Source organism: Empidonax traillii, unplaced genomic scaffold (genome assembly GCF_003031625.1).
Source record: "Empidonax traillii isolate 1590-97213 ecotype Southwest subspecies unplaced genomic scaffold, ASM303162v1 scaffold393:size534744, whole genome shotgun sequence".
NCBI lineage: Eukaryota > Metazoa > Chordata > Aves > Passeriformes > Tyrannidae > Empidonax > Empidonax traillii.
This window is the reverse complement of record NW_020955586.1, coordinates 70,253-96,511: the sequence shown is the minus strand read 5'-3', so window position 1 is coordinate 96,511 and position 26,259 is coordinate 70,253. Positions and strand designations below refer to the sequence as shown.

At 43.6% G+C, this 26,259-nt stretch overlaps 1 protein-coding gene across 2 annotated transcripts in view; it reads right to left on the bottom strand.

The window, feature by feature from the left end:
- LOC114062268 (activin receptor type-2B) overlaps positions 1 to 26,259 on the bottom strand; it is a 71,827-nt gene that overhangs the window by 8,235 nt on the left and 37,333 nt on the right. Inside the window, exons 2-11 of one of the 2 annotated variants that reach the window (XM_027893526.1) lie at positions 25,277 to 25,484; positions 21,198 to 21,307; positions 19,467 to 19,618; positions 17,621 to 17,764; positions 16,387 to 16,530; positions 15,394 to 15,542; positions 11,624 to 11,738; positions 9,591 to 9,729; positions 7,120 to 7,250; positions 5,846 to 6,040 (exon numbers count right to left, since the gene is read on the bottom strand). In XM_027893526.1, the coding sequence (XP_027749327.1) occupies positions 5,846 to 6,040; positions 7,120 to 7,250; positions 9,591 to 9,729; positions 11,624 to 11,738; positions 15,394 to 15,542; positions 16,387 to 16,530; positions 17,621 to 17,764; positions 19,467 to 19,618; positions 21,198 to 21,307; positions 25,277 to 25,484 (1,487 nt within the window). Of the gene's footprint in view, positions 1 to 4,283; positions 6,041 to 7,119; positions 7,251 to 9,590; positions 9,730 to 11,623; positions 11,739 to 15,393; positions 15,543 to 16,386; positions 16,531 to 17,620; positions 17,765 to 19,466; positions 19,619 to 21,197; positions 21,308 to 25,276; positions 25,485 to 26,259 lie in introns of those variants that run through there. The other variant, XM_027893525.1, reaches the window with a different exon arrangement.

The following is a 26,259-nucleotide window of genomic DNA, read 5'->3' as shown; positions in this document are numbered from 1 at the left end:
TAGAAGCCTGCTTGAAGGGGTGTAAGCACTGATTTCAAAAGGCACACTGTCAAACCAGCTCCAAGGCAGAGCCATTGTTTGGTTTAAAGCTCTCTTCAGTAACTCTTACCCAGTGACACCGTGCTGTCAAGGTTAAGAGAACTAAAAAGACTGGAGTGAATTTTAGGTCTGATGGAAATATAAGTTAAAAACCTCCCACATTTCAAGGTTTTTCTTGCTTTAATACTTTTAGAATACCTTGGTTTGGTTACACAGATTTGAAAAGCTCTTTCTCTAGGAAGAACTTTGGATGTGACAGTGCTCCTTTTCTTCAGCGCCTCCGACGCAGACTGTTAAATTTGATGTTGGGAACACAGAGCACATTATCTGTGTGTTCTGGTGAAGCCTGATTAGTCGTGTCATTTCAGAGAGAAGGAATTTCTAAGAACTGGTTTTATCAGGACTCTACTGGCAACAGCTCCTTACAGATCATATTGTCAATGCAGCCAACGCAGCTGCTATAAACGGATACGGCAGCAAGCGAGATCAGCCCGGCTATTTGGCCTTGGTAAACTCTTAACACCCTGACTTCACAACTCACTGCAGCACCCCAGCATATGCCAAAAGACACACTGCTCACACATGGATACTCGCATGAATACATGAAAAAACTCTTCCTGGTTTAACCGAAGATGGCCGTAGAAAAGCAATAAGCATCTTTAGCAGAAGGGATGTGACACGCAAGATAACCTAAACATATACTCAGTGCCATCCTCAAAGCATGTCCAAGTACATCCAAACTTGCTCCTCAAACTGTTTTCAGGCTACACTTGTTCTATCCTCTAGACTTTGATGTAGTGCACACTTAATTTAAACATCATATATACTTTTCTTTATTTATTTGCTGTGCGTACACAGACCTTTCTCCCTTTTCCCTGCAGAAACATACTAGACATTACAAAAATAATTTGTGGTATAAAAGAATTCTCACACAATGTAGAATTTTTGTTTTGTATATGTAACTAAAATATATATATATATATTTTTCCAAAAGTAAAAAAGTCAAAATGTCCTTATTTTCCTCTATTATATAGTCTATTTTATTTACAATGTTACCAAACAATATCCTGTATGTAAAAGTGATAAAAGTTTGTGGGACACTTCCTGCTTAGCAACTTCTCAAGCGGAGTGTGGCTTGAAGAGGACTGCAACAACAGCACTGTCACACCTTATTAACCAGCACCTTCCTCTGCAATACAAGTTCCTTCCATACCAAGTGAAACCAGACCTTTCCCCAACAAAACAGGGCAAGCTCTTACAGTCTGACTAGAAAGCAGCACAAGAGGAACAAAACGCGTGTTCTCTGTTTTCCATGCTGTGATATTAAGGGGGATCAGGATTCCTAATGGCGAGGCCTGACCCAGCCAACCTGTGGAAATATCTGCTTCCACTGAAACCAGTGACTTCAAGGGAGAACAGCAGGGAGTCAGGAGACCCAAGGAAAATACAGTGGAATCACAGGGAGGCACTCACGGACCTTCTCTTCGAAACAAATGTACACAAAGATCTTGGCACTTCCATAGGTGTAACTATCTAGCAATGGATATTCTGTAAGAGAATTTCAGCTGAAGAATGAAGCAGAATAAAAAATGGGTTTCTCGTCTTAAATAGAAATTTCTTAATTATCAGGACCAGCTAAAATCCTTAATCATAATGGGTAAGCTTAGTACTACTTAACTGATGGTTACGCTGGTTTATAGCCATCTCTTATAATATGCATCTATATTTTAATGTAAGCCACATATAATTTCCAGCCTTGATGTACTAATGCAATTTCATTAGCAAGTCACAGCTCTATCATCCCAAAAAAACCCCCCAATTTTAGCTCCTGTGGTATTTCCAGTTTAAAAATGTGAACTCAAACTTTCTCCACCTAGGAAACCAGCACAGCCAGTGAAATAAATTCATAAAAGGGAATTACACTGGAGGGATGGGGAATTGTGGCTCTTAAATTCAAGGAGAATTTTTACTCAGGGTATTCAATGTTAATATTCACTTCAAAACTGCCATAAGGGAGGTCACCAATAAAATTCTGCATACAAGTTTTTTAAGTGTTACTTCCTCTAAGACTAAATGGGAAGTGAAATTTAGTGCTTGGGAAGTAACAGAAGAAGTGTTGTCCCCATCCTACTCAAGGGAGCGTTAAGAGTTGCTTATGACAACTACACCTATGGATGTGCCCAATTCCTGACTTGGAAAAAGCCTCTGCAGCACCAAACAAAAACAAACTCATGTTGTCAATGAAAGTTCAAAAACTAGTTTAGTGGTGAGGGAACTACTTACTTGACAGCTCAGCTGCTGAAAGACCAATAAGTTAAAAGGAGCTTGTCTTCATTAATAAAATAAATACCAATTTAAAAAAAAAAAAAGCTTTAGCCAAACTCATGCAAATTTGGAAATAAGCGAAAGTTCAGGATTTCCTTCTCTGCTGCAACAGCAAGACATACGTACCTACATACATATAAAACTTGTAAATCAGCACACACGCAATGTGGAAATTCTTTTTAAAGTCAGTTTCTGAATATTGCTGACAAGATGATCTATAAGGAACCATTACACCAGGAAGATGTAATACTTTACAATCAACATTCGGTCAAGGTTTGTATGGTCGTGCAGTTCCCCGCAGTAAGGTAAGCTACATGTGAGAATTTTTGTTTATGCTTTCTCAGAAGAGAAGATTTCAGACACTGTCTAATAGGCTATTAAAAATCATATGGCACTTTCAATAAATACTTTAAAGCTTCTTAAAGAAATCAGGATAAAAAAGCAACTGCTGTAATAAGCCTGTTTTAACTATTATACGTAATGCTGAAGGAAAAAATCCAGAAGAGCAAACAGTTATTAACAGTTAAAAGACAGTACAGCTTTTTTTCTTTCTGCAGCAATATGAACTGGCTCCCATTCCCCGGGGAAACGGGAGCAAGCCCACCTCGAAACAAGTATTCACTCAACCTTAACTGCTCTACGCTCCACCCCAACCCTTACATCACTTCACTTCTAAAACATAGTCACATTATTATATAAATCTCAGTGCAGAAATGTATTAAACATGAAAAATACTGATCCTGCAAACATTTACAACCACGCTTAACATCAAGTGAGTGCCTAATGTCATGACACCAGAAGAGCTACCTACACCCTTAATGCCAAGCGTAGGTGTGTTGCAGCATCAGGCCCAAAGATGCCAACCCCCACTGGGGACATCAGCTGGGTTGAAATGGTATCGTTCTGTCTGGTTTTGTCAAGGTTTTCTCAACATCAAGAAACATAAACTTTCAAACCTACACACGGAAACACAGTTACATGTGTGTACATACTAATATGCAATATACATTCAGTAACTTGAAAGAATAGGTTAAGACTTTATTCAGATAGACAAATTAAGGCAATTCTCTTAATGTCTCTTCAAGATAAAGGACCATGTCCTCATTTGTGACCTCTAGGTTTTAAAGCTATACTTTTCAAGAAATATATTTCAATTTTCTTTATATTTTCTCCAATTAGCGGTTTTGTTTGCTTAATAAATTATATCTGTGCAAGGGTGCACACTGATAATTTGGCAGTGGCAAGAAGTCCAATTCATTTATATAATACAGACTTTTAACATTTACGTTACAGGGTGATTAGTTTAGGACTGCATTTTGGCTTAACACAAAGGAAAATTTAGAAGATCTGGCCATCCAATGGACATAACTTTGTCAGTCTAGCAAGACACAGAATTCATGTTATATTCAAAATAAAAAAAAAAAAAAAAAAAAAAAAAAAAAAAAAAAAAAAAAAAAAAAAAAAAAAAAAAAAAAAATGATTTACTGTCCTTTCAAAAAAAAAAAAAAAAAAAAAAAAAAAAAACCACCAAAAAAACAACCAAAAACCAAAAAACACAGAATGGAAACAGCCTTCACAAATAAGAGTGAATAATGCCCAGGTACCTTATATAGGCAGTTATTCTACAACTGTATACAGTTATTTACAATGGTGCTTTATTAAACAGAACAACAAAAAAATGGTAGCACTTCCTAAAAGATTTTGGAACTTTTTTTCTTTTTTTTCTTTTTTTAAAACTCCCTTGTCATAAAAGCCAACTTACATTAAAATATACTTACTACAAGACAACACAACTAACAAAATATATAATAAAACTCATACAAGTAGAAAATTCTGAGGTATTTCTGGTTTGAGGTGGTCTGTGGTCATGAAGTTTTAAATTTTTTTCAGTTTAAACCTCGGAAGCCACGTAATGTGTGTGTGTATGTTTTGTGTTTGCTTTTTTTTTTTTCAAAGTTTTTTTTTTTTTTAAACATTGCATGTTTTGCAAATTAAAAAAATATTTCATAGTTGAATCAGCAGCATTAGGAACATTCACTGACTAGAGCGAGTTTATGGCATAATAAGAGTAACGGTATTTTAGAATATGCACCACTTTAAGACAAAAAAGTTTCATCACAGAGTAAGGAGAAAGCAGTGTCAAAGAATCCAGTCAGAGGGATGCTGTGGGAATCACTGCTGCTGCTCAGCTGGGCAGCCCATACAGTTCTCAACATTCTTCAGGTATTTTCACTCCCCTAACCCCAAATTCATAAAGAAAAAAAATTATAAACTCAGTTTTCACCCTTTTCCTCTTTCCGCTTTCTGCACTGATAACTTGGGCTGACAGATAATCAATCCAAGGCCAAATTTTCTCAACTGACTCACACTTAAAACGAGATGCAAGAATTTTCCCATCTTCCAGTATTTTACCAAAGTGCTTCTGAAAGCACGCTTTCCCACCTCTCCTGATTACACTGCTTAAAAGCATCCTTCCCACTGCTACCTGGAGTTAAAAAATAAAAGGTAATTAGAGTTCTGCTTTGTTCTTTTACTACCCGAGATTCTGGAGGAAGAAAGACCTAGCGCCTTGCTTCCAACCACTGTCTCTTTAACTCTGCTTTCTCCATACTCTGCAGCCGTTAATACTCTGCCCAGAAATGTCCTTCCCCTCCTCTAATGGTTACCTGAGAAGTAGCTCCATAGCAAATGATGTTTCCCCAAATGCTGCCAAGTCCAACGTCACTCTCCCCACCCCTATTCTACGCTCCCCCCTTCAATTCTACCATCAAGAATCAACATTCTCCGCCCAGTTACTTTTTTTTCCATGTTACAATGACACCCGTTAGATCCGTAAAGACACATCTGCTGTTTTTTTTTGAAGCTCACTTCCAAAAAAAATAAAAATAAAAAAGGAACCGAACCCAAAACCAAAACAAAATGGGGAAAAATCCTTTTGAGGAAGGTGTGTTCTTTATATAACAGTCTTAAGTTTCCTCCACAGTTTGCAGCATTGCGTTTTTGAAGATGGTAGGTGGTTTTCCTTTATGTCACATAAGCTTTATGTCACAGATGCTCCGCTCAGAAGACAGACTGATAAAGAGAAACCCAGAAAACTGAATAAAATAAAAACAACTGAAGTGAGTTTGTTGAAGTTCTGAGGTACCTGCACCTTTTCTGCATTCATTAGTCGGCACCTGAATGCTTGCTGAAATGTCCATTTTTTAATACAGTAGAGCAATGTGCTGGTAAAATTGATCCAATCCAAAAAAATAATAATAATAATAATAACAATAATAATAAAAAGTCAAGATAAAATAGCAGCTGCATTCATGGGTTTGTTGGATTTTTGTGTTTTGTTTTTTTTCGTATTTTTTTTCAAACGTTTTCCTTGTTTTTTGTTGGTTTGTTTTTTTTTGTTTGTTTTGTTTGGTTTTTTGTTTTTTGTTTTTTTTCAAATCCGCTGAGTCTGGAAAGACAAAAGTGAACCAGGACCCAGGACTCAGATACTAGACTCTTTGGGTGGCAAGTCCACGTTGGTGACGGACGTCACGATGGAGACGAGGCAGTCCGAGGTAGTGCCGTTTACGGATTTGCGGATCTGCGCAATGCGCTCCTCGACACAGCCCGCCGAGAGCCGAGCCTCTGCGTCGTGGTCCCAGCACTCTTCGATGGTCACGCAGAGCTGCGCCAAGCCCTGCAGGCAAAACGGGGAGAAAACACCTTCAGCAACATCGTCTGCTCCCAGGACTGCCCTTGAAGGGGATGGTGAGGTCCATTTGGCACAGCCTAACTCTGTGAAGAAAACCCCTCCATGATGTGCCAGTTACCATAGGATAAGCTTTAACAATTACACTAAATATGTTGTTTTCACATTTACGCTTCTGCTTTCTAAGGCTGTAAGGCTCGGTTGCATGCAGCCCCTAAAGTACTTTTTTAATATCAAAATAAATCCCAAGATTCAGCAGTCAGAGCTTTAAAAGACAAGACAACAAGAATTATGATTCCCTTGATACAACTGTGAAAGCTGGCAGCTCTGTGTCAGTTACTATGAAACCACTTCTTTGTTTGCAATCACTTCTCTCCATATCCCCAAAATAACCGAATTCAACAGTGCTGGGATAGCACAGCTCTTATTTGAACCCTCATTTAAAGAGGATCACTAATCTTTTTCTACAGCCCGCAGCTCTCCCTGACTTGTAGGCAGTGAGTTGGTACACCTAAGTCTAGCCAAATCCATAGCAGTTTGGTCAAAATAGAGGCATTTGGCTTCTTACTGAAGCCCTGAGAGACATCATCATCTGCTCAGTTTCCCAACATGAGAAAAAGCAGCTCTTTTATTAGAAACACGAGCCTGAAATGATCTACCTCTGGGAAACCCGTGCTGCATTTTGCTTCACTGTCTGCTTGCCTTCACGTCTAATTAATTTTTTCCTCAAAAAGCTGTTCCACGCCTTGCATGCTACCTAGCTTGTGAGGAACATGTCTCCAATGATATGGATCATTTTCTTTTTCATAATGAAAGGACTTTATTTTCCATTCTCTCACCATATTAAAGGAGTCCTACTAAACCACCACACATTCCACATTCAGCACTGATTAATCAGCTGGTTTACTCTCTAAATACAAGGGACAAACAGAAAGGGGAGCACAAAGGTGTTGAGCAACCCCTCATTCCCCAGCACTGATTCTCTCTAGCACTGGGAATGTGTAACCACATCGCTCATTCCCATCACACAGGAAAGTATTTTCCACTGTTAACCAGGAGGGACGTACGGGATGTTTTAGCCAGTGATCCTTGAACACAGGGCGCATCTTCTTGTGAACCACCACTTCCTGGAGGTCCTCAAGGGATGGGTGCTGACCTATTTCTTCTTCAAAAGGCAGCATGTATTCATCCACTGGACCTAAGGTGCACACAGAGAATCAGGTTAGCATAGAAATGTCCTCTGCAGAGCCACGTCCTCCCCATGCCTGAGTGAGCAGTGGCTCCAGAGCAACCTCAACCCACTGCAACAAAGCCTGACGTTCACATGTCACTGCAGACAAATGTGATTTAAATTCCTCCTGCACAATGATCTTTGCTGTCCCTGCTGCTTGTCTGGACACACATTTTCCACCTCACTGAGCTACGAATCTGAACCCTCAGCTGGGCCTCCTGATCCCACCACTCTCCTTGAGGAAGCTGGCCTGGTAGTCTTTGATTTATTTTAATAGAAAGAGCAAATCAGCCCGTCCTCCCCACATTTTAGCATAGCAATTCGACACACAATAACTTAGAGAAAGGTTTCAGCGTGAGAACAGTTTCATTTTAGCACTGACTAGTGAGGTCAACTATATACAACACTTAGAGTTTCTTGCTTTGTGATCTGGCTCGTTCGTAGGTTTGAGTCAGCCCTGACATGCTGGAGCCAGACGCACTCGTCCCAAGTACCAGCTCCTAAGTGTAAAATGATTTCTGAATGCTTTAGTTAGACCAGTTATGGCTGTGAACTGCCCTGGGCCACGGGAATGAGACAACTGCTATGAGTATCAGTGCAGATGCTGCGTGGTAGCAATAACTTCGGCTTATTGAAACATCATTTGGCTTTTGGCAATGTGTAGATGCTCTCTAAAAAACAGCAGCCCATCTTAACTGATGGGCTTTCTCAGGGTGCTCCACGATATCACTGACAGTTTCTCAGCAGCAAACAGCGATCACTTGGAAGAGCAGAGATATTTCAAGAGGGTCTTTCCAGACTAAAATAAAAGAGCTGACCACCTCATCTGGTCATGAACTCTGACACCAGCAACATGATGTTTAGGTACTCTAAAAAATGAAATCATTAAACTGGCTTTACCATTTTTCTTGTTGACTTAATGCCAGTCACTAAACCAAACCGAAACACTCGCTCCAACAGATGGTTCAATAATTCTTATGACTTTCCTCTCCTCTTCTTCCAAGAGAAATCCAAGCTATGGAGAGCTGCACTGGTGATCTCCAAGGAAAATCTGCTGTTTACACAACATCACTTCTGAGCTAGAAGTGCATGAGGACGTTTTCCCTCTGATTTAATGGTGCTGTGTGTGGCACATGGAGTACCTTGGTCAGCTGCTGCCTAAGAAGAGTGGAAAGGAGATCACAAAGGGAGCAGAAAAAAAATCCAAGTGGATATTTGGAGCACCTCAACAGAGAAGGGCTAAGCCTACATGAATGACCTGAGTACCACTGTTTCACCCTACTGTGCTCCTCAGTTCCTGCTCCTCTAGGATTTTATCTGGTTAGATCATAAAATTTAGAAGAACAGACCTTCTCTTACCACACACCTATGCAGACATCCTGTTTATAATCAAGCTCCTCAGTCCTACTGTAATGCTAACAAAAACATTTGAAGTCCAGGTGAGGTGCTGTTGTTTTATGAACTTCAGTTCAGAGCACTCATATCTATACAAGAAGAAAAAGGTTGGAGGAAGCAGCCTTGGAGCTACTACAATGATATGATTGCTTCCCTGTCCAAGGGGAAGGTCCTGCACATGGTGAGGGAGCCTTCAAAGGGAAGATGTGCTATTTGGACAGAAAAGATGCCACACTTTCCCACATCGTTTTAGAACAAAAAGCCTGAGAAAGGAGACACCATGAAGTTCATTCTTTTAGATCCTTCAGGAGAAAGTGAGATAGAGCTGTAGATAAAGCTGTAGATAAAACAACAATTCAGCCCACTTCATCAGCAAAAGTCAAAGATTGATACCTAACGACTTATGACAGCAGGGAAATGGGCTTGTTGACCCAGGAAGATCCTTCCAGCCCCATGTTCCTGCTATTTCACTAAGGTATTTTCCATTCAGGCTACCACACTGACCTGCATAAGCAAGGTGATAGCTAAGGTGGCTGAGTGGCTCTTCTCTAGAGCTCAGAGCCTGCCTTGGTCACAGGCAGGAATGCAGAGTGCCACGGAGAGCAGCACAGAGCAAGCTCAGGACTAAAGGACATCCATCCCGGAGGAATCCCCTACTCTTTCTCCTTCTGAGTTCTCAGCAACTTTGCAATCTAACCAACATAGAAAAGTCTCCTTTGAGACTTGAACACTACAAAGGTTATTATCTACAGAGAGTGACAGCTTATGTTAAAAAAAACAGGTTAGCTGCTTAAGGAAAAATATGCCATGGATTATTATTTTTTTTTAAGCAGAGACAGGTCAACTCTCTGGGCCACCAAACCACACCAAAACTGAGCCCTCCCCAGGGTAGAGAGGATCTTTTATTCTTACCATCAACTGCTCTACATCTGGAGACTAGCTCCCACAACACCAGTCCCATTGCATACATGTCTATCCTCAGGAACGCGTCTCGCTGGAAGTTGATTGCTCCCTCTAACACTTCGGGAGCCATATACCTCCTTGTTCCCACCTGCAGAGAAAAAACACAGCTCAAGTTACATTCCAGTTGGGCTCCTCAGCCTCCTCTGGCTGGAGATGAGTGACAGCTGCTTTCATTGGCCTTAGGGCCACTGCTGCTAAAGGTGCACCTCACTTGAAACACAAGCAAAAGGGAGCTGCTTCTTCTGACACCGATTCTCATTAAGATCACTCGAGTCCAGATAAGCTACATGAAGGGAAAAGCCAAAGTGCCTGGCTATGTGTGTGATATTCATTCAGTGCACACTGCAGGTCCAATTTAAACGCAGTGTGGCAGGGTGAGTATGGATGAAATCCTGCCCTCCTTGCATTCCCCTGCTTGTTGCTCCAGCATCACACACTGCATGAGAAAATGCTGTCTTTGGAGACACACAAAACACCTGAGGTCAAGTCAGGCTTGGTTATCCTGGTTGTTGAATGTTCAATCCTCTTTCACTCAAAGGAAAAAAAAAAAGATAAATGTATATAAAAAAAGCAGAGAAGAGAAAAATTGATATATCCTGAAATGGTAGGAAAAGGTGTTGGTTTGACAGGCCTGAATAAAATAAGTCTCCTACATCCACAGAAATAGTAAAACATGAACCCTGCAAAGTCTACCCCGCTCCGGTTTACCATGGTTTGGAAAACATCTCTTCTTGTTTTGAGGGAGATTCAGTCCTCATTAGAGTGCCTCCCTTGTGTGTTTACTTCAGCCTATTATTTGGGAGAATGGAGAGGACAGCAAGAGAGAAACCCCTTTTTAATGTGGGAATTAAAACACCTTTAATATTTTCCTTTAAAGAAATTCTAATCTGTTCTTGCTGTTACCTGAGGCAATGAGGACAGGGGGAAGCCAGGATGTGGAAAGGTGTGCAAAATACAAAAATAGTAAAAAAAAAAAAAATATGACAAAAATGAGGAAAACTGGAGAAGGCTAACCCAGAAGAGAGTGTTCACTCCTTCTGAGATAAAGGTAAAAAAGGGAGACTACCCTGAAGCTGGGAATTCAGAAAACCCCAGAGACACAAGGACAGGATGATGGACTTCTTGTGTCCCAGCACAAGAGGAGAATGAGGGGCCACTTGCTGCAATGCAAAGGCAGAAAATTAAAAACCCATAAAAATGTAGTCAATTGTTTACAGAGTGCACAGCCAGCTGTGCCAGTGGTCACCCAAACAGCCATCCTGACTGAATTCTTAAAATCAAACTAATAATTTTAGGAGTATTGATATTGAGAGAACTGGTTTATTCAGCCTTGAGAAAAGAAGGCTGAGGGGAGACCTTGTCACAGTGTTCCAGTATTTAAAGGGTGATTGCAAAGAAGATGGAGACACTCTTTTTCCAAGGAGTCAAATGGAGATGAAGGGCAATGGGAACAAGTTACTCCTGGGAGATTCTGATTGAACACAAAAGGTAAGTTTTTCACAATGAGAACAATCAGCCATTGGAATAATATCCCCAGGAAAGTGGTGGATTCCCCAACACTGGACAGTTCGAAGAGTCAGCTGGACAGGGTGCTGGGCCATCTTGCCTAGACTGTGCTTTTGCCAAGAAAGGTTGGATCAGATTATTCTTGAGGTCTCTTCCAACACATGATAATCTCTGATTCTATGATTCTGTGAATATTTATTACTGAAACCATAAAGAATCAACTGGCCCTGTGTCTGAAGGAGGAAGCCATCTGTCCCCAGGGCTGGGGGTCCTCACCTGCACAGTGGTCAGGAGGGTTTGAACACTCTCCCCACTCACCAATATTAAAGCAGTTCCTGGAATTTATGTCTGAGCACAAGCTCTTATGGAAAAATACATATCTCAAAGAGAATAAGTGCATCTAGATGAACTACCACCCCGACTCCCAAGGAGCTGTGGCAAGCCTAACTTTTTAAAACGTTAAAGATAATGATTACCTGTCCATGAGTGTCCCCTGGAGGTTTTCCAGGTTCAAACCGTACAGCTAGTCCAAAATCAGCTAGCACTGCCGTCAAGTCATTCTTCAGCAAGACATTTTTACTCTTGAAGTCCCTGTGGACAAGCCAAGAAGTAAGTTGGGGAAGGTTTTACTATGGCACACATCTAAATCACAGTGCAACACAACACGTTGTGTGTTGACAGGTTTAGCAGCTCTCAGTAAATCAACTCCTTCCTTCCTTCCTTCCTTTCTTCCCCAGCTTCCCAGCATGGTCAGTGCTGACCAACTTGGCTGCCTCTCTCTGCCCTTGTCACGAAAACACAACCAAGCAGCCCTCAGCTGTCCAGCACAGAGTCAGATGAACTCCCCACTGAATTCATCTCAAAATGAAATCTAATCTGAAGGGGCTATTTTAATTAAAGCAAGTAATATATAAGGCACCATTTCTTGCTCCAAGCACCAGCTCTGGACCCCCAAATTCGGGCACTTCCCATTCCCAACAATAAGAACAAGACAGGTTAAGGGAGTACATTACTCTTGATCCTACTGAGGATGTTCGCTCCTATCTACAAAATTAGATCTTTCTGGAAATCAGTATCTGCTGGTAGGGCTCTCTCCACCCTGACTACATGTTTCAAAAGACTTTGGCCATAGTCATCTATTAGCCTTATGTTTTAATTGTTGGATCGAAATTCCCTGGAGAACTCAGGGAAGCAAGCAGAGAAGGGGGTGAGCCCACACTCAGACACACTGTCAGGATTGGACTGGGCAGCTGACAGGCAAGTGTTGAGCAATTGCAGCAGAGATGGTGTGTCTGTTCTTGAAGGGTATGTTTGTGTCAGTCCTGTGCTGCAGTGGCATCATTTCAGGGCAGCTCAGGTAAATCTGCAGGGGCTGGAAAGGGTGGGGGGTGGAGGAAGATCACACTGAGATGCCTAACCACTCAAGCCCTGTTCCCTGGGCTTCCTGCATTTTCATCTGAAAAGGAATGTTTGGCAATCTAATTAAATTACAGACCTTAGACAGCAGATGGCAATTGTCCTGTATGCTCAGCATTATAATTTCCCTATCATCAATTCACTCGGTGACCCTGCTGATTGCAGGACATTGCGGACCTGCACAAAATAATTAATGAGGGCAGATACAATTGTTCCACACTAGAGAGACCTGTCAAAATTCTTTGTGAAGAGAGAAACTGCTGGACCATAGAGAAGGGCTGCTCTCTGCAGCCTCAGATGCCAGAGCATCAGCTCAAAGCACCGTGAGCAAAAATCATCCTGTGCCACCCAGCCCCTGATTCTGACCTTAAAAAATCAGAAGAGAGGATTTATCCCTTCTAAGCTAAACACAGCGTGATGGGCATTTCTGGCTTGAGGATTAAGATGGGGGAAGTGGGTGTGAAGTTGGAGAGCATCATACAGCCAGTGAACCCCAGCAGAAAAGAGCCTCCATCACCTCTGGGGACACAGTATGGCTTTGCAGAGCCCCCAAAACATTGGTACCCATCTGTTAAACAGAAAAACACAGTATTTGCCTAATACCTGTCATCTTAGAGGCTGCCTGCTTCCATGCTGTAGCAGTTTCCCTACAGGCTTAGAAAACAGCCATCATCTAATAACATGGATAAACTCCTTTGCTCGCTCAGCATTAGGGGATTATGCCTTCAGGATTGTACAGATTGTGCACGAGATTTTTGCAAAACAGTGGCTCAATGAGGCCCACACAGAAATTACCAGACAGTCTACTTGAACAATACACTTCTGCTGTGATGTGAGATGTAAATCAGTATTATTGTATGGGCATGTGTTGCTGGTGCTCACCCTCACTGCCCTTTGGGCATGCAACAGTTAACCCCTACATCTTGATACCTGATGAAGGGATTTCCCTTTTCATGACCATTCCCCCCAACCTATTCCCATACATTCTATACATTTCCATCCACCTATTTTTCCATGCTTTCCTTCCTTCCTTCCTTCCACAAACCACCTTGAACTGGCGAGTGTTAGCTGCAGTGCAAACATATCCAGGCCAGGGAGAAGGACCTGATCCAAGCTATGCCAAGCAGAATTCCCACTAACATCACATGCATTAGACCATCCTAAAATAGTCACTGATAAAGGAAAGTGGCAAGAAAAGAAGAAAATATTTTTTTCCGTATAACACTTCAAACCAGGCAACACAGAGCAAGCAGATTATGAGTAACGGGTGCATTATCTCGATTTAGACACTGGAGATTTTATTTTCAGCTTCCACGTGGGGGCACTTTCGCACCAACAAGTGATTCCATAACCTTAATCCTCCTTATAGTGCCGAGGGCCAGTGAGGAGTTGGCTGAACCCCTGCCCAGCAGGGACTGGGGAGTTCCACCTGGCAATCCCAGCATCTCCGTGGGAAGCTTTTCAAAAATACCCCGTCCACCCCCCTCCCCAGATTTAAAATGCATTTAGTGTTTTCTTTTAAAAACAAAATTAAAAGGAGTGGGGTAATCCAAGGGAAATCCCCTGTGTCCTGAAATCCCTCTTCTGTAGGTATGTGCTAAATTCACACAAATGCTGCATTCTCCAGCTTTTGTCATTTGCTAAATGGACGGGGACACTAATGAGCACGATCTGTTGCTTTAAAGCCTTTCTACAGCCTTCCTCTGTTCCCCACCCTCAGGAATTTTCATCTATAAACCACTGCCTTTATTCCACAGGGACAAATGTCAGGGACACAGGGGTCAGCTCCAGGAGCAGCACAAAGGCAGCTGCAGGCTCTTTCAACAGCCCCCAGCCTCTCCAAAACCTTCAGGTTTGGGGAAGTGGGGAGTTTTGGGGGCAGGGACACCCTTGCAGGAACAGAGATTATCTTGCTGTACATAAAGCCAGTCCCTCTAGGTCGGGTACAAATTGCTGCAGCTGGACGTGGGGTTTAAGTCCCTCCTGGACGAAATGCGGTGGGTGGTGGGGGAGTATGGCCATGGATTATGGCCTGTAGCCCGCGTAAATCCCTTCTGGAAATCGCCCCCACCCTGCTCTGCCACCAGCAAACCACTCAGGAGAGATGCTTTAGTCCAGGGCAAGCAATGTGGGACTACAGAGAAGGGCCAATGCAATGGGAATGTTTTAACCCACTGCTTTCTGGATTCCCACTGTCCCCCACAGTGCTGCCACCCAGGTAGGTTGAAGGGTGTGCCAGGAGGTCTCAGAGGCAGAGCGGTGCCTGCTCTGATGTCTCTCATAATCACCCTGGTATTATTTGGGCCCTATAAAACTACAGTGAAAAATAAATAGTGACAATTTTCTCCTTTTCCAGTTTCTCCATTTCTTACCTAGTCATCAAAATCTCTGTGGGAAGACACATGGTGGAATTATCAGTCTAAACCAGGGAAAAATTGGGTCCAACTCCTGGTACAGCCAGAGGAATACAGACTATAATTTGAGATATTATCAAGCAAAGTCCTTTCAAAGAGCAGTTCTGCAGCAACCAGTGTTCCCTTCCTACTCCATGTCAAGAGAGGAGTTGATGGAAGAGGGAAGCACCAACCCTTCGGACATTTGCCATCAGCTACTACTAACCATACTATTTCATGGACATGACACTTACTTGCTCTTCACCATTTCATATGTGGTCAAAAAAAAACCTCTTGTCTTAGCTTAGGATTTGTTGGGCTAAAAGGCATTTAATTCCTAAAGGCACAACCTCCTCCTCCATTCAACAGCATCATTTCAGAGGCGCCGCGAACACTTGCACGCACCACCTGAGCAGTGTCAATGAGAGAGGCCGTACCTGTGTGCTATAGCAGGTTTGTGTCCTTCACCTTTGCACCAAGGGACGTCTTCATGAAGGTAGGACAAGCCACGGGCCATTGTTTCCGCAACATGGCAGAGCTCATTCCAGCTGATAATGTTGCCCTTCAGGTAATCCGTCAGAGAGCCCTGCGGAACGGGACATTGTCAGTTCTTAATCCCAGATCCCTCTATGTGACAGATGTGCCAAATCACCAGTTCAGAGAATGGTTTGGAGAGTGCTCAAGAAATTTGAACCTTGATTTAACGGGGGTGAAAAAATCACTGGTGGAAGTAAAAGAAGGAGAAATAAAAATCGGGAGTGTTCATCAGTTTTCAGCCCTTGACAGCACAGACCTCCTGATGTCTGCTTATTTGCCAGGGAAAGGGAGGGAAGAAGTCATCTTAAACCAGAGCAATTCATCTAACCTTAAAAAGGGGAAAGCCTTCCACGCAAGAAGATCATGCATGGTATCAGCTGGTTGTGGCAATGACTGACTCACTAGACTTTGGATTTAACAGAGGGATAACGCTGCTGGCTCAACCCCGGATTTGCACATGTTTGTTTTATTTTAAGTGTTAGTCATGTTTCATAACTAAAGCAGTCCATGAAACAGGAGATGGGACCCAATCTCAAAGCCAAACGCAGACCCCATCTACAAGGGGCAAGTTGGGTCTGCAGTGGTCTGTGACACTCAGCTCCCACATGCTCCTCTACACACATTAAGAGGTGGTGACTACCACATACGTGAGCTGTGGCCTTTTGTGCCTCTTTCTCTTCATAGGTTCCACCTTTATTAATCCTGTGTTTGTGCAGGAAAGCCTTGAAAGATAAAGGAAGGGCCTTTGAAGGAGAGGAGCAAAAGTACTTCACTACCACACAGTCATGGCCCACCAGGAACAGACTGCATAGATTACAGGGGAGCTTATGGGTGAATATTAGACACCAAATCCTACTGTTTCATAACCAAATGTATGTGCAATCATGAATTACCTTGTCGTGGAAAGCTGTGATCAGCCAGAGCTCTGTTTCCAGGTTTGTCCCTCTTTTCTCTGCTGCGATAAATTGCAAAAGGTTTTCATGCTTCATGCCAGGAGTGTTGAAAATCTCCCTCTCACTCTGCCAAGATTGCTTATCCTAAAGCAGGGAGAAATGCACCATCAAAGATCATGCTTCCCTTTAAAGCAAATAGCTCCTTCAGTTCAGTCAGAGCTGCTCACAGTAGTCTTAAAATCATCCTCCAGTGATCTGATGTATCCCTTCACAATGAGGCTGTTTCCCTAAAGGGTAGATGCTGGAAAAAGACTGGAAGTTGCTGTTCTCAGTCTCCCCTCTCCAAAATTATCCTCAGATATTCCTAAAGCCCATGTGTGTGGAGGGGGGGAGGAATCCAAACTCAACCTCACTGAGAAATAAGATTTCCTAAAGATGCTCACAAGAATAAAGCCTGTGCATACAGTACCCAGATCTGCCTTGTAGCTGTAATTGTTACAACTGCAAAATCTCATCTAGCCTCTTTTGAATATTTACTAGTAGGTCACAGCTGGCTTGGACAGAAGATGTGCAAATCTCCTTTAGCAACACTATGACAACAAATACGGGCTGAAAAAAGTAATGAAGAAGGAGACAGTGGAGGAGCACAAAGATGTTTTAGCCATTCTTCTATCATTTGACTTTTGATTGCTTTACTCTTTTCATTTGTAATTCCTAGAGAATCAAGTCAGGAGCGTTCAAAGGCTTCCTTGAGCGGAAGATGTGAGCTGACAGAAATGCTGCAGTGCAATTAGCTCTCACAGTGCCGGGGCTCTGACTTTGGAAGCTGTAAACTCTTCGGTAGGTTCAGGTTCAGATTTACAACCTACCCAGGCAGGACACACAAAGCCGGGGCTCTGGCCCTTTGTGTGCACTCTGGGCACCGCAGCTGCACGCTGCCTTTCCTGGACTTAAACACAGGCATTTGCTGCGAAATTAAAATACCCTGCAGGTTTCAGAATGCGCTTGTTTTTGCCCTTGTTGCAACAAGTACTACTACAGGAAGCATTTGGTAATGAGATAACACAGAGAGAAGTGTAGGAAGGAAGGGTCCTTGAACTTTTTCCCCCAGCACAAGAGCCCAAATGCATCTTTGTTATGGTCTTAAAAACCATAATCTCCATAGGCACTTAGAGCGTCTCAGCACCGGTGAGGAAGCCTGGCAAGTGAGAACCTAATGCAGTGCCCTTCTCACCTGAATAGGGAAGATTTTCACTGCTACGTAGTCATTCATCAGCTGAGCCTTCCACACGCAGCCAAAGCGCCCCCTTGCCTTGATCTCCAAGAGCTGCAGAGGCTTTAGGCCAACCAGAGGAGAAGGGGGTGGTGGGCCAGGGTCCTGCAAAAGAGAAAAACACTGTCACCACCTGAAGGTGGAGTGTAAAATGAAGCAAGGGGAGGAATGGAGCGACTGCACGTGGAGAAAGAAGTGCAAAGAAGCCACATTTTATTTAATACAAATTATTTAGATACACTGTTTGTGGCAAGAACAGCCTGAAATTCCCTATCTTTCTCTGCAAGGTATTGGTATAGAACACATAATATCATCTACACCTCCAAATGTCACTTTGTGTGTTGAGCTACTGCCTGCCATGCTCTGGCAAAACCTGAATACTCCTATATAATAGCAAGAGCTATTTTGGGCTGTAAAACACAGATGACCTCAAGTCTACCTTCTACCAAAAGAAGAAACCTTTTGATCTTCGTGACCCAACAGCCAACTACACCTAAAACTTCCCACTGCTTTGCACTGCATTAGGAATGTTCCCCATAGCCCAGCAATGGGCAGTAAACAGGTCTATCAGCATCACAAAGATTGTATCTGTTCAAACTCTACATTTGCCCAGGAGAGCAGTGGAACCCTGCAGGATGCACGAGGTTGGAGCTCTGTCCTATCTGCTTCCAGATGGGAAAGGTTCACAGTATCATAGAATCATAGAATGGTCTGGGTTGGAAAGACACCTCTAAGTTCATCTCATTCCAACCCCCCTGCTGTGGGCAGGGAAACCTTCAACTAGACCAGGTTGTTCAGAGCCCCATCCAACCTGGTCTTGAACACTTCCAGGGATGGGGCATCCACAGTTTCCCTGGGCAACCTGTTCTGATGCCTCACCACCCTCATAGTAAAGAATTTGTACCTAATATCGAACCTAAACCTACTCTCTTTTAATTTGAACCCATTCCCCCTTGTCCTGTCACTTCACGCTCTTGTAAACAGTCTTGCTCCATCTTTCCTGTAAGTTTCCTTCAGGTACTGGAAGGCTGCACTTTGGTCACCCCAAAGCCTTCTCTTTCCCAGGCTGAACAATCCCAGTTCCCTCAGCTTTTCCTCACAGGAGAGGTGCTGCATTCCTCTGAACAACTCGGTGGCCCTCATCTAGACTCACTCCAACAGGCCAATGCCCTTCCTGTGTTGAGGACCCCAGAGCTGGATGCAATAGTTGAGGTGGGGTCTCACCAGAGTGGAGCAGAGGGAGAGAATCCCCTCTCTTGACCTGCTGAGCCCATAGTATGGGCTGTAATGGGCAGAGAAGGGAGGGAGAGGTAGCAGCTCCACCCTTCAGAAGAAACCAGAAGGCTCAAGGGACAGAAGAGCCAGCAAGGACCAGTTCCTGATGGCTTTGGATGATGAGGACGACCTCCTGCATGCATTCTCTGAGGGCTCGTAGAAACTGAGCCTCATCAGGGAAAGCATCTTCCCTCATCCCATAAAGCTGGTAGGAACTTTATCACCTCTCTGATCTCTGCTCCTTTACAAAGCTGGCTGAAATCAGGCAACGAGTCTGAGAGTTTGGGAGGAAGGGTGGCCACCAAGCAGGGCTGTGTAACTCCATCCTTCAGGAATCTCGGACATGGTGATAACCCCATCGAAGCCCATCAGTCTAACACTACCACAGAGGCCAACTGTACCACCAGCTTCAAGAAACAGAGAAGAAAAGTTAGGCCACCAGAAAAGAGCCAAGCAAAAGTAGGTGTGAATATACTCTAAGCAGCCTCCGTGCCTTTTGTAATGCCCAAATACAGGGGAGCGACTCCCTCACCTCAATAATGTCGACGTGCCCGTAGGGAGGCTTGCGGTGCCGGTACATCCAGAATGCCAGGAGGATGGCCATGGAGAGGACTGCGATGGGGAGCAAGGAATACACCAGGATATTGAGCAGGGAGGGCGTTGGTGGTGGTGGCTCGTAGATGACTGTGAGAAAAGAGCAGCGTAAATGAGGGAAAAGGACCCTTCTGGCAAGCAACAGCACTGGCAGCTACACATCTAGATGTAACCAAACCCCATCCATCCTTCTGCTCCAAAGCTGACAATGCTTACTGGCGTGTCCTATCACACCCAACAGTATTCACAAGGCCCCATGGTTTTCTCTTCTCCACATAGCTGTCAGTAACAGAGTTACAATGGGCCAAACCACCCTTTGCAAGCTGAGCCTCCATCTGACCTTTATTTAAGATAGGTATTTCTTGCTGGTGTACATAAAAGCAGAACATTTCCTGCTCTTAACCCTTCCAAATGTATTAAGAGAGCACGAAATCCCTTGCAGCTTTGCTTTGCCTTTTACAGTGATTGACAAGTTGTCAGTTTTTAGTAAAATGCTGCCAGAGCCACAATCAAATGCACTATTCCCACAGTAGTTCTTGTTCCAAATTACATCAGTGCAGTTGAGACACAAACAATGGGAATACTAAATGGAGCCATGTTGCTATGTTGGAGACAGGGAAGGAAAAAATAGCAAGACTTGCCAAATTAAACAAAAAACTGTGAGAGAAAGAATATTTGCTACTAGGTTGCTAGGGGTGCATTAATAACAGGAGATAATAAAACCCATGTAAACAATTAAAAACCTAACAGGAAAGCCCAGGAAAATCTGGCAATAGTCTATTGGAACATCTCAGCAAATGCAGGTAGTTCATAGCAGGAGAAACTATCCTACAGAAAAGATTCACCTGCTTTAATAGTTTTTATTGAATGATACTTTAGAAAGTGTACAAGAATCATAATTTTTCTATCAGCCTCTGAAGAAGGTACTGCTATTACTTTTCTTCCTTGATGTACATCCACAGACTCTGAAAGCTCACACCCCCCACCCCCACTCTCTTTCAATCCCCAGACTGGCAAAATAAAATCAAATGCAAAAATCCCAAAATCTTAAGGTATCTGGAGACCTGTGACCTATGGAAACTAATGAAGAAGGTGTCAAATACCTTTTAAGAGTTTGAGGCTAGTTCCATGCTGTATAAATCACTCTGCCCTCTTCCCCTTGTGCGGGACTTTGTTTTGTAATACCCCACTGTGAACTGTCCACCACAAAGAAAACCTAATCCTTTTTGATGGTATCTGAGGTGTTGGTACAACAGGCTTTACCCACAGAGCGAAACAACCCTAAAAAACTGTCACTAAAGAACTGTAGCAAAAGGATTTATGGGCTTTGTAACCAAAACATCCAGCAACTCTATCTTGGAGCTGAGTCAGAGGAGGTTTAGGTCAAATATTAGGAAAAGGTTCTTTACCCAGAGGCTTGTTGGGCACTGGAATAGACTTCCCAGGGCACTGGTCACGGCCCCACGCCTGACAGAGTTCAAGTGGCATTTGGACAATACTCTCACACACATGGTGGGATTCTTGGGGGTGCCCTATGCACGGCCAGGAGTTGGACTCGATGATCCTTGTGAGTCCCTTCCAACTCAGGACATTCTACGCTTTTATGAAAGTCACCAGAAACTGGGTCTAGAGGAAGAGACCCCAACTCCCCCTCCTCCCAGTCACTCACCTTCTGGGCCGGTGACTTCAGGCAAGTGGGTAAATTTCTCATTGCAATAGTTGCCCTCGCAGCAGCAGAAAAACACTTGAGGGTTTTCTTCTGTGGCTACGCATTCCTGCCTGCGCCGGGGAGGGACAGACACGGCAAGGGAGGGAAGAGAAAAACAAGGTCAGTCAATTCCTGCCTCTTGTCTCTGGGCTCCCGACTTGCCCCAAACTGTCCTCTCCACACGCCTTCTCCTGGGGCTGCGCTGCACAGATCAGCAGTCTCCAGTTACAGAAAACAGCCTGGCACTCAAATACCCCAGTGGATAGCAAAGACTCTTGAAAAGACCGTAAAGGAAACAAATGCTTTCATATGTACCGAGGGCATTAGACGGCGAGTAATAAATAACAGCCGTCGCTGCTAACGGAACGAGAAGGAGAGAAACGACGGAGAGACGCCTCGGTCCCTGAACAGTGCCTTTCCCTCCGCCCAGATGTGTGCTGTCAGGGGAGAGAAGTATTTGATCACGCAATTAAAGATTGTGCCATAAAGCACATGTGACGAGGGCTGAGCTAGGACTGCTACCGCAGCCCTGAGCGTCGCTAACTCTGTGCGCTCGAAGGGCAGCAGATGCCAGGAGAAACAGCCCCTGCTGCTGCGGGTAGGAGAGAGGCTGCAGGTTCAAAGGGCAGGTAGTGACAGGACAAGGTAATGGCTTCAAACTGACTGAAGGTTTAGATTAGGTATTCGGTACAAATTCTTTACTGTGAGGGTGGTGAGGCTCTGGCACAGGTTGCCCAGAGAAGCTGTGGCTGCCTCATCCCCTGGAAGTGTTCAAGGTTATGTTGGATGGGGCTTGGTGCATCCTTGGTCTTGTAGAAGGTGTCCCTGCCCATGGCAGAGGGTTGGAATGAGATAATCTTTAAAGGTCCCTTCCAACCCTAACCATTCTAGGATTCTATGATTCTCATTTTGGTGGTATTGTTTTGTTTGTTTGTTTGTTTTAAGTTTAACTTTCAAGTGCCATCTCCTCCTTTAAAAAGCTTATTCCTGCACAAAAACCTTTAAGAAAATCAGGTTGCAGCTCCCATTTTCTGCCTCTGCCTGTTATCCAGGTAGTGCTACAGCCTTTCCAGCACTGAGATTTCCTTCCACATTGAGCAAGGCGTTAGGGGATCTCCACGGATCAGACCAACTCCACTTCCACCCATCCTCCCTCTCCCACAGATCAATGCCAAAAGGGATGTGCAGTGATTTTTGCAGTTCTCTAGCAGTAATTTCTTTCTATTTCTTAAATGCTGCTTCCCTTCCCAACCACCTTTTGCTGCATTGCCCTCTGCTTTTAGTTATTAGGCTTGCAAAGCTGCTCTCCACAGAGAGCTGTATCAAACTATTTCCTGAAGCCCAGCTAAATTATATGCATAACTTCCTTCCCTCGACCACTTGGAGGAAGTAGCAAAACAATCATATGTGTTTGACATTATTACTCATTTCTGAATCCATGCCAAGCCTCCCTTTCTGTGGTATCACTGACACACTGCCACGAGAAGAACAGGAAGGGCTCTCTTCAGTCTTAACCCTGAGTAGTTTTAGGTGCTTTATTCCTTTTGGGAGGAAAAAAATTGGCTATAGCCAAACTGTCTCCTGCGAGGTCTCAGATGGAAAGCACTTAGTTTGTTTTTCAGGCTTTTATTTTTTGCTTCAAAGCAAAAAAAGCAGCCATTTGACTTATTCAAATGAACAAAGATGTTTCAACAAGTTAAACATGTTTCCAGATGCTTTTTCGTGAAATCAGATAACAAGCCCTTTGGATTTAACAGCATCAGTGTTGGAGTCTTCAATAGAAAACACATCCTTTGCTAAATCTGTTGGTTAAGAAATCAAGCTAATGAGTGAAAACAGCCTGCTCCACATCTGCAATTCATTATCCCTGTCTTTGAGTTGGTGCGGGCTCAGGGAAGCCACCCAGGTACGTACGACATGTTACACTTAGCAAATATTACAAATGAGACAGTGGGAGAGAATGACACATTTTTCTGTGGCAGTGAGGGCACGTTTCAGAGTGTTTCACGTGCTCACGTCCAAGGGAACGTGTACATGACCTCCCCGGCAGGGCTGTGTAAATAAACCAGAGCACACAAGTCGATTTTTAAACACTACCTTTTTCCCATAACCTTAAATGTACATGTGCCACGTTCTTGTTTCCTTAAGATAAAGAACAGAGTAAGGAGCCTTCACCCTCGACGTCCCAACCCTTGTGCCCTTAAATTTTTCCACCTTCCAGCGACAAGGAGGCAGCGCTCGGCACGTGCTGCCTGTGCTCCGAGAGCAGCAGCCAGCAGAACAGGACCATGCCCTGCATCCAGGGAGATATGGGCATGGGTTTGTCTCCCAGGGCTGCTTCCAGGAGCTCAGCATCCAAAGGTGCCAAAGACAGAAACAAACAGGGCATCAGCACAGAACCGTTGATCAAAAAATCATCTTTTTAGCCATTTTTGCCACATTGGAATGTATCAATGTCTGCCAAGGGCACTCAAGGGAAGGGAAAAAATAGAAAGGACTGCATTTAAAGAGCCTTTATTCATTTATTTAATTAAAGCTAACCTTTATTTTGTTGATTCTCAGAAGATCATTTAGCTTTGCCCTGGAACCTGTGGCTTTGAAGAGTCAGGCTATGGGATACTGGATGCTCAATTCCAGGGCTGCAAAAGGCTGGTGAGGAGCCCTGGAAACTTTTTACCATTGTGACAGAGCAACACATTATGACAAACTTTAAGAACCACTACATCCCTGCAGAGACACTCAGTGACAATACAAGTGTCACTGGGTACGAGAGCAGGCACTGAAAGGAGAAATCTGTTTACAGTAAACACTTCTGCCTGGAAGTAGGAAAATACAGTGACCTTCTGTTCTCAGAAGGATCAGCATTAGGATGACTAATGGGCCAAGGAGGATTGATTTATTGGGAAAGAATAAAAATTTAACTATATATAGAGCTTGGCTACTCAATTGGCAAGGGAGTAGGTGTGGTGAGAAAGTAACCCCAGAGCTAATAATAGAATTGAAGATGAGGAAAAAGTCACAGTTGAGATAAGCTAAGACAATGGGCACAAAAGCAGGGAAAGTGTACAGCACCGAAGGGAGAAATCTCTCTAGCCATGGGACAAACCTAGTCCCAGCTCAACCCCACAGGACAGGACCCCATGCCCTAAAACTTTTGGAATGAGAAGCTACAAAGATGCATAACTGGGAATTTCACAAATGTGAGCTCAACCTACACTGGTGTTAAATCAAGGGAAGTCCTTGAATTTTATGTTGCTAATCCTTATTGAAAGCATTGGGCTTGGCTTAGTTGGGTGGTCATTGGGTGTTTTTTTAAGAGAAACACTGAGCCTAGAGCTACTGAACACTGTCCTTTTCAATGGTGAAACTTCAGAGGGCTGTTTTCTTTAGCTGTAATTTTTTTCCCCTCTGTAGAATTGCATCAAGGGAAATGAGAAAAGACTAGTTAATTTCCCCAGCTATTTAATGAGGTTGGAGCCTTCATACTACAAAACCTCACTCCTTTTCAACTCACTACAGGCAGCGACACAGAAATTCACATGTTGCTTTTCCTGCCTCACTCTGTCTCCCAGCCCGTCTCTCCAACTCAGCCAAAGAACAAACTTTTTGCAGCATCACAAACGCCAGAATACCTCAACCCCTAACCACCCCCAGATATCTGTGCTTTTCTAGACAGTTCCAAATGATTCCAAGTTTTCCTTTATATCACCAAATGCTCTTGGAAGAACACGTTGCTCTTCACTTGATGGTACAGGACAGGTTTTTCAATGCATGCCAGAATTATCAGAGCTTTCCTAAGGAAAAAAAAGAACCCAAACAAAACACAAAACCCCTAAAAGTGCCTTTTGCAGCTTCTATTTAGAAAGTCAAAGCAGGTAAGTGACAATTCTGAGAGCTGCATTAGCAACAGAAGTAATTAGAGGGGATGAATGGGTCAATGGACTTGGACTTGCTTTCTTTTCCTCAGTGCTCGAATTATGAGCCTTTACATTTAGAGGAACAATTAAACCTGTATTTAGATAAACCAGTTAGGCCATTACCTGTCATAGCAGTTGAAGTCATCTAACCAGCAGCCTTTCTTCACCAGCTCGATGGATCCCGAGTTGTTTCTCCAGGAGGCGTAGCAGTGGAGCCGCTTGTCCTTCTCCCCCTCGCAGCGCTCCACGCCGCTCTGGTTGGTCTTCTCCAACTCCCAGTTGGCATTGTAGTAGATGCACTCCCTCGTCTCAGCCTCCCCATGGCCTGGCCCTGAAGAAAAATTCAAACCCCAAGAGTGTTCAGTTAAATCAGAAATAGATACTGGGAAACATATCTCTGCATGGCTCCAGTTTAGGTGGTGCATACATTTGATTCCCTGGGAGCTAAACAGCTCACCAGTGAGCACAGTGTTGAGATTATTCTTCTTCCCTGGTGTGAGGTGGGGAATGGAGAGGCCAGGTTTGCCTAATTCACAACAGGAGTTCATGGTGAAGTCAAGAGCCCAGCTGAGACCTCCTCAGATCTCCTCTGGCCACTGTGTCAACCACAAGACCTTAAAAAGGGGATGCACATGCAACCTATGCCCAGTATTCTCTAGTCACAGAAACCCTGTTTAGGAAAACTCCCAGGGTGCTACTTGATGCTTCTTGGATTGTCACACAACGGAGTCACTCTCACTCCTCGCCATGATTTTGGAAAACACCATGTAAAAATAAATAGTTGCTTACATGAGCAGGACATAACAGAACAGATAACATTCATCCTGTAGAGGAGGGCCAGACCATTCCTCACTTAGGTCCGAGTTCAGGCTTTTTTGAGTAAATCTCCATATGACAAATGCCATGTTTTTAGCTGCATTTGACACAGCTCATGGTGCCTCTGTACCTATGCTGGACCTTCAGCAAAAGGCAACTCTGTTCCCCAAACTACTCTGGCCACCTCAAGTGGCCATCACAAACAAAGGAGTCTGTGGGTCTTTTCTCCTTTAGAGCTTTGTACCAAAGGACCATGGATTCTTATTGCCCCAAGTGAAAAAACACCCCCA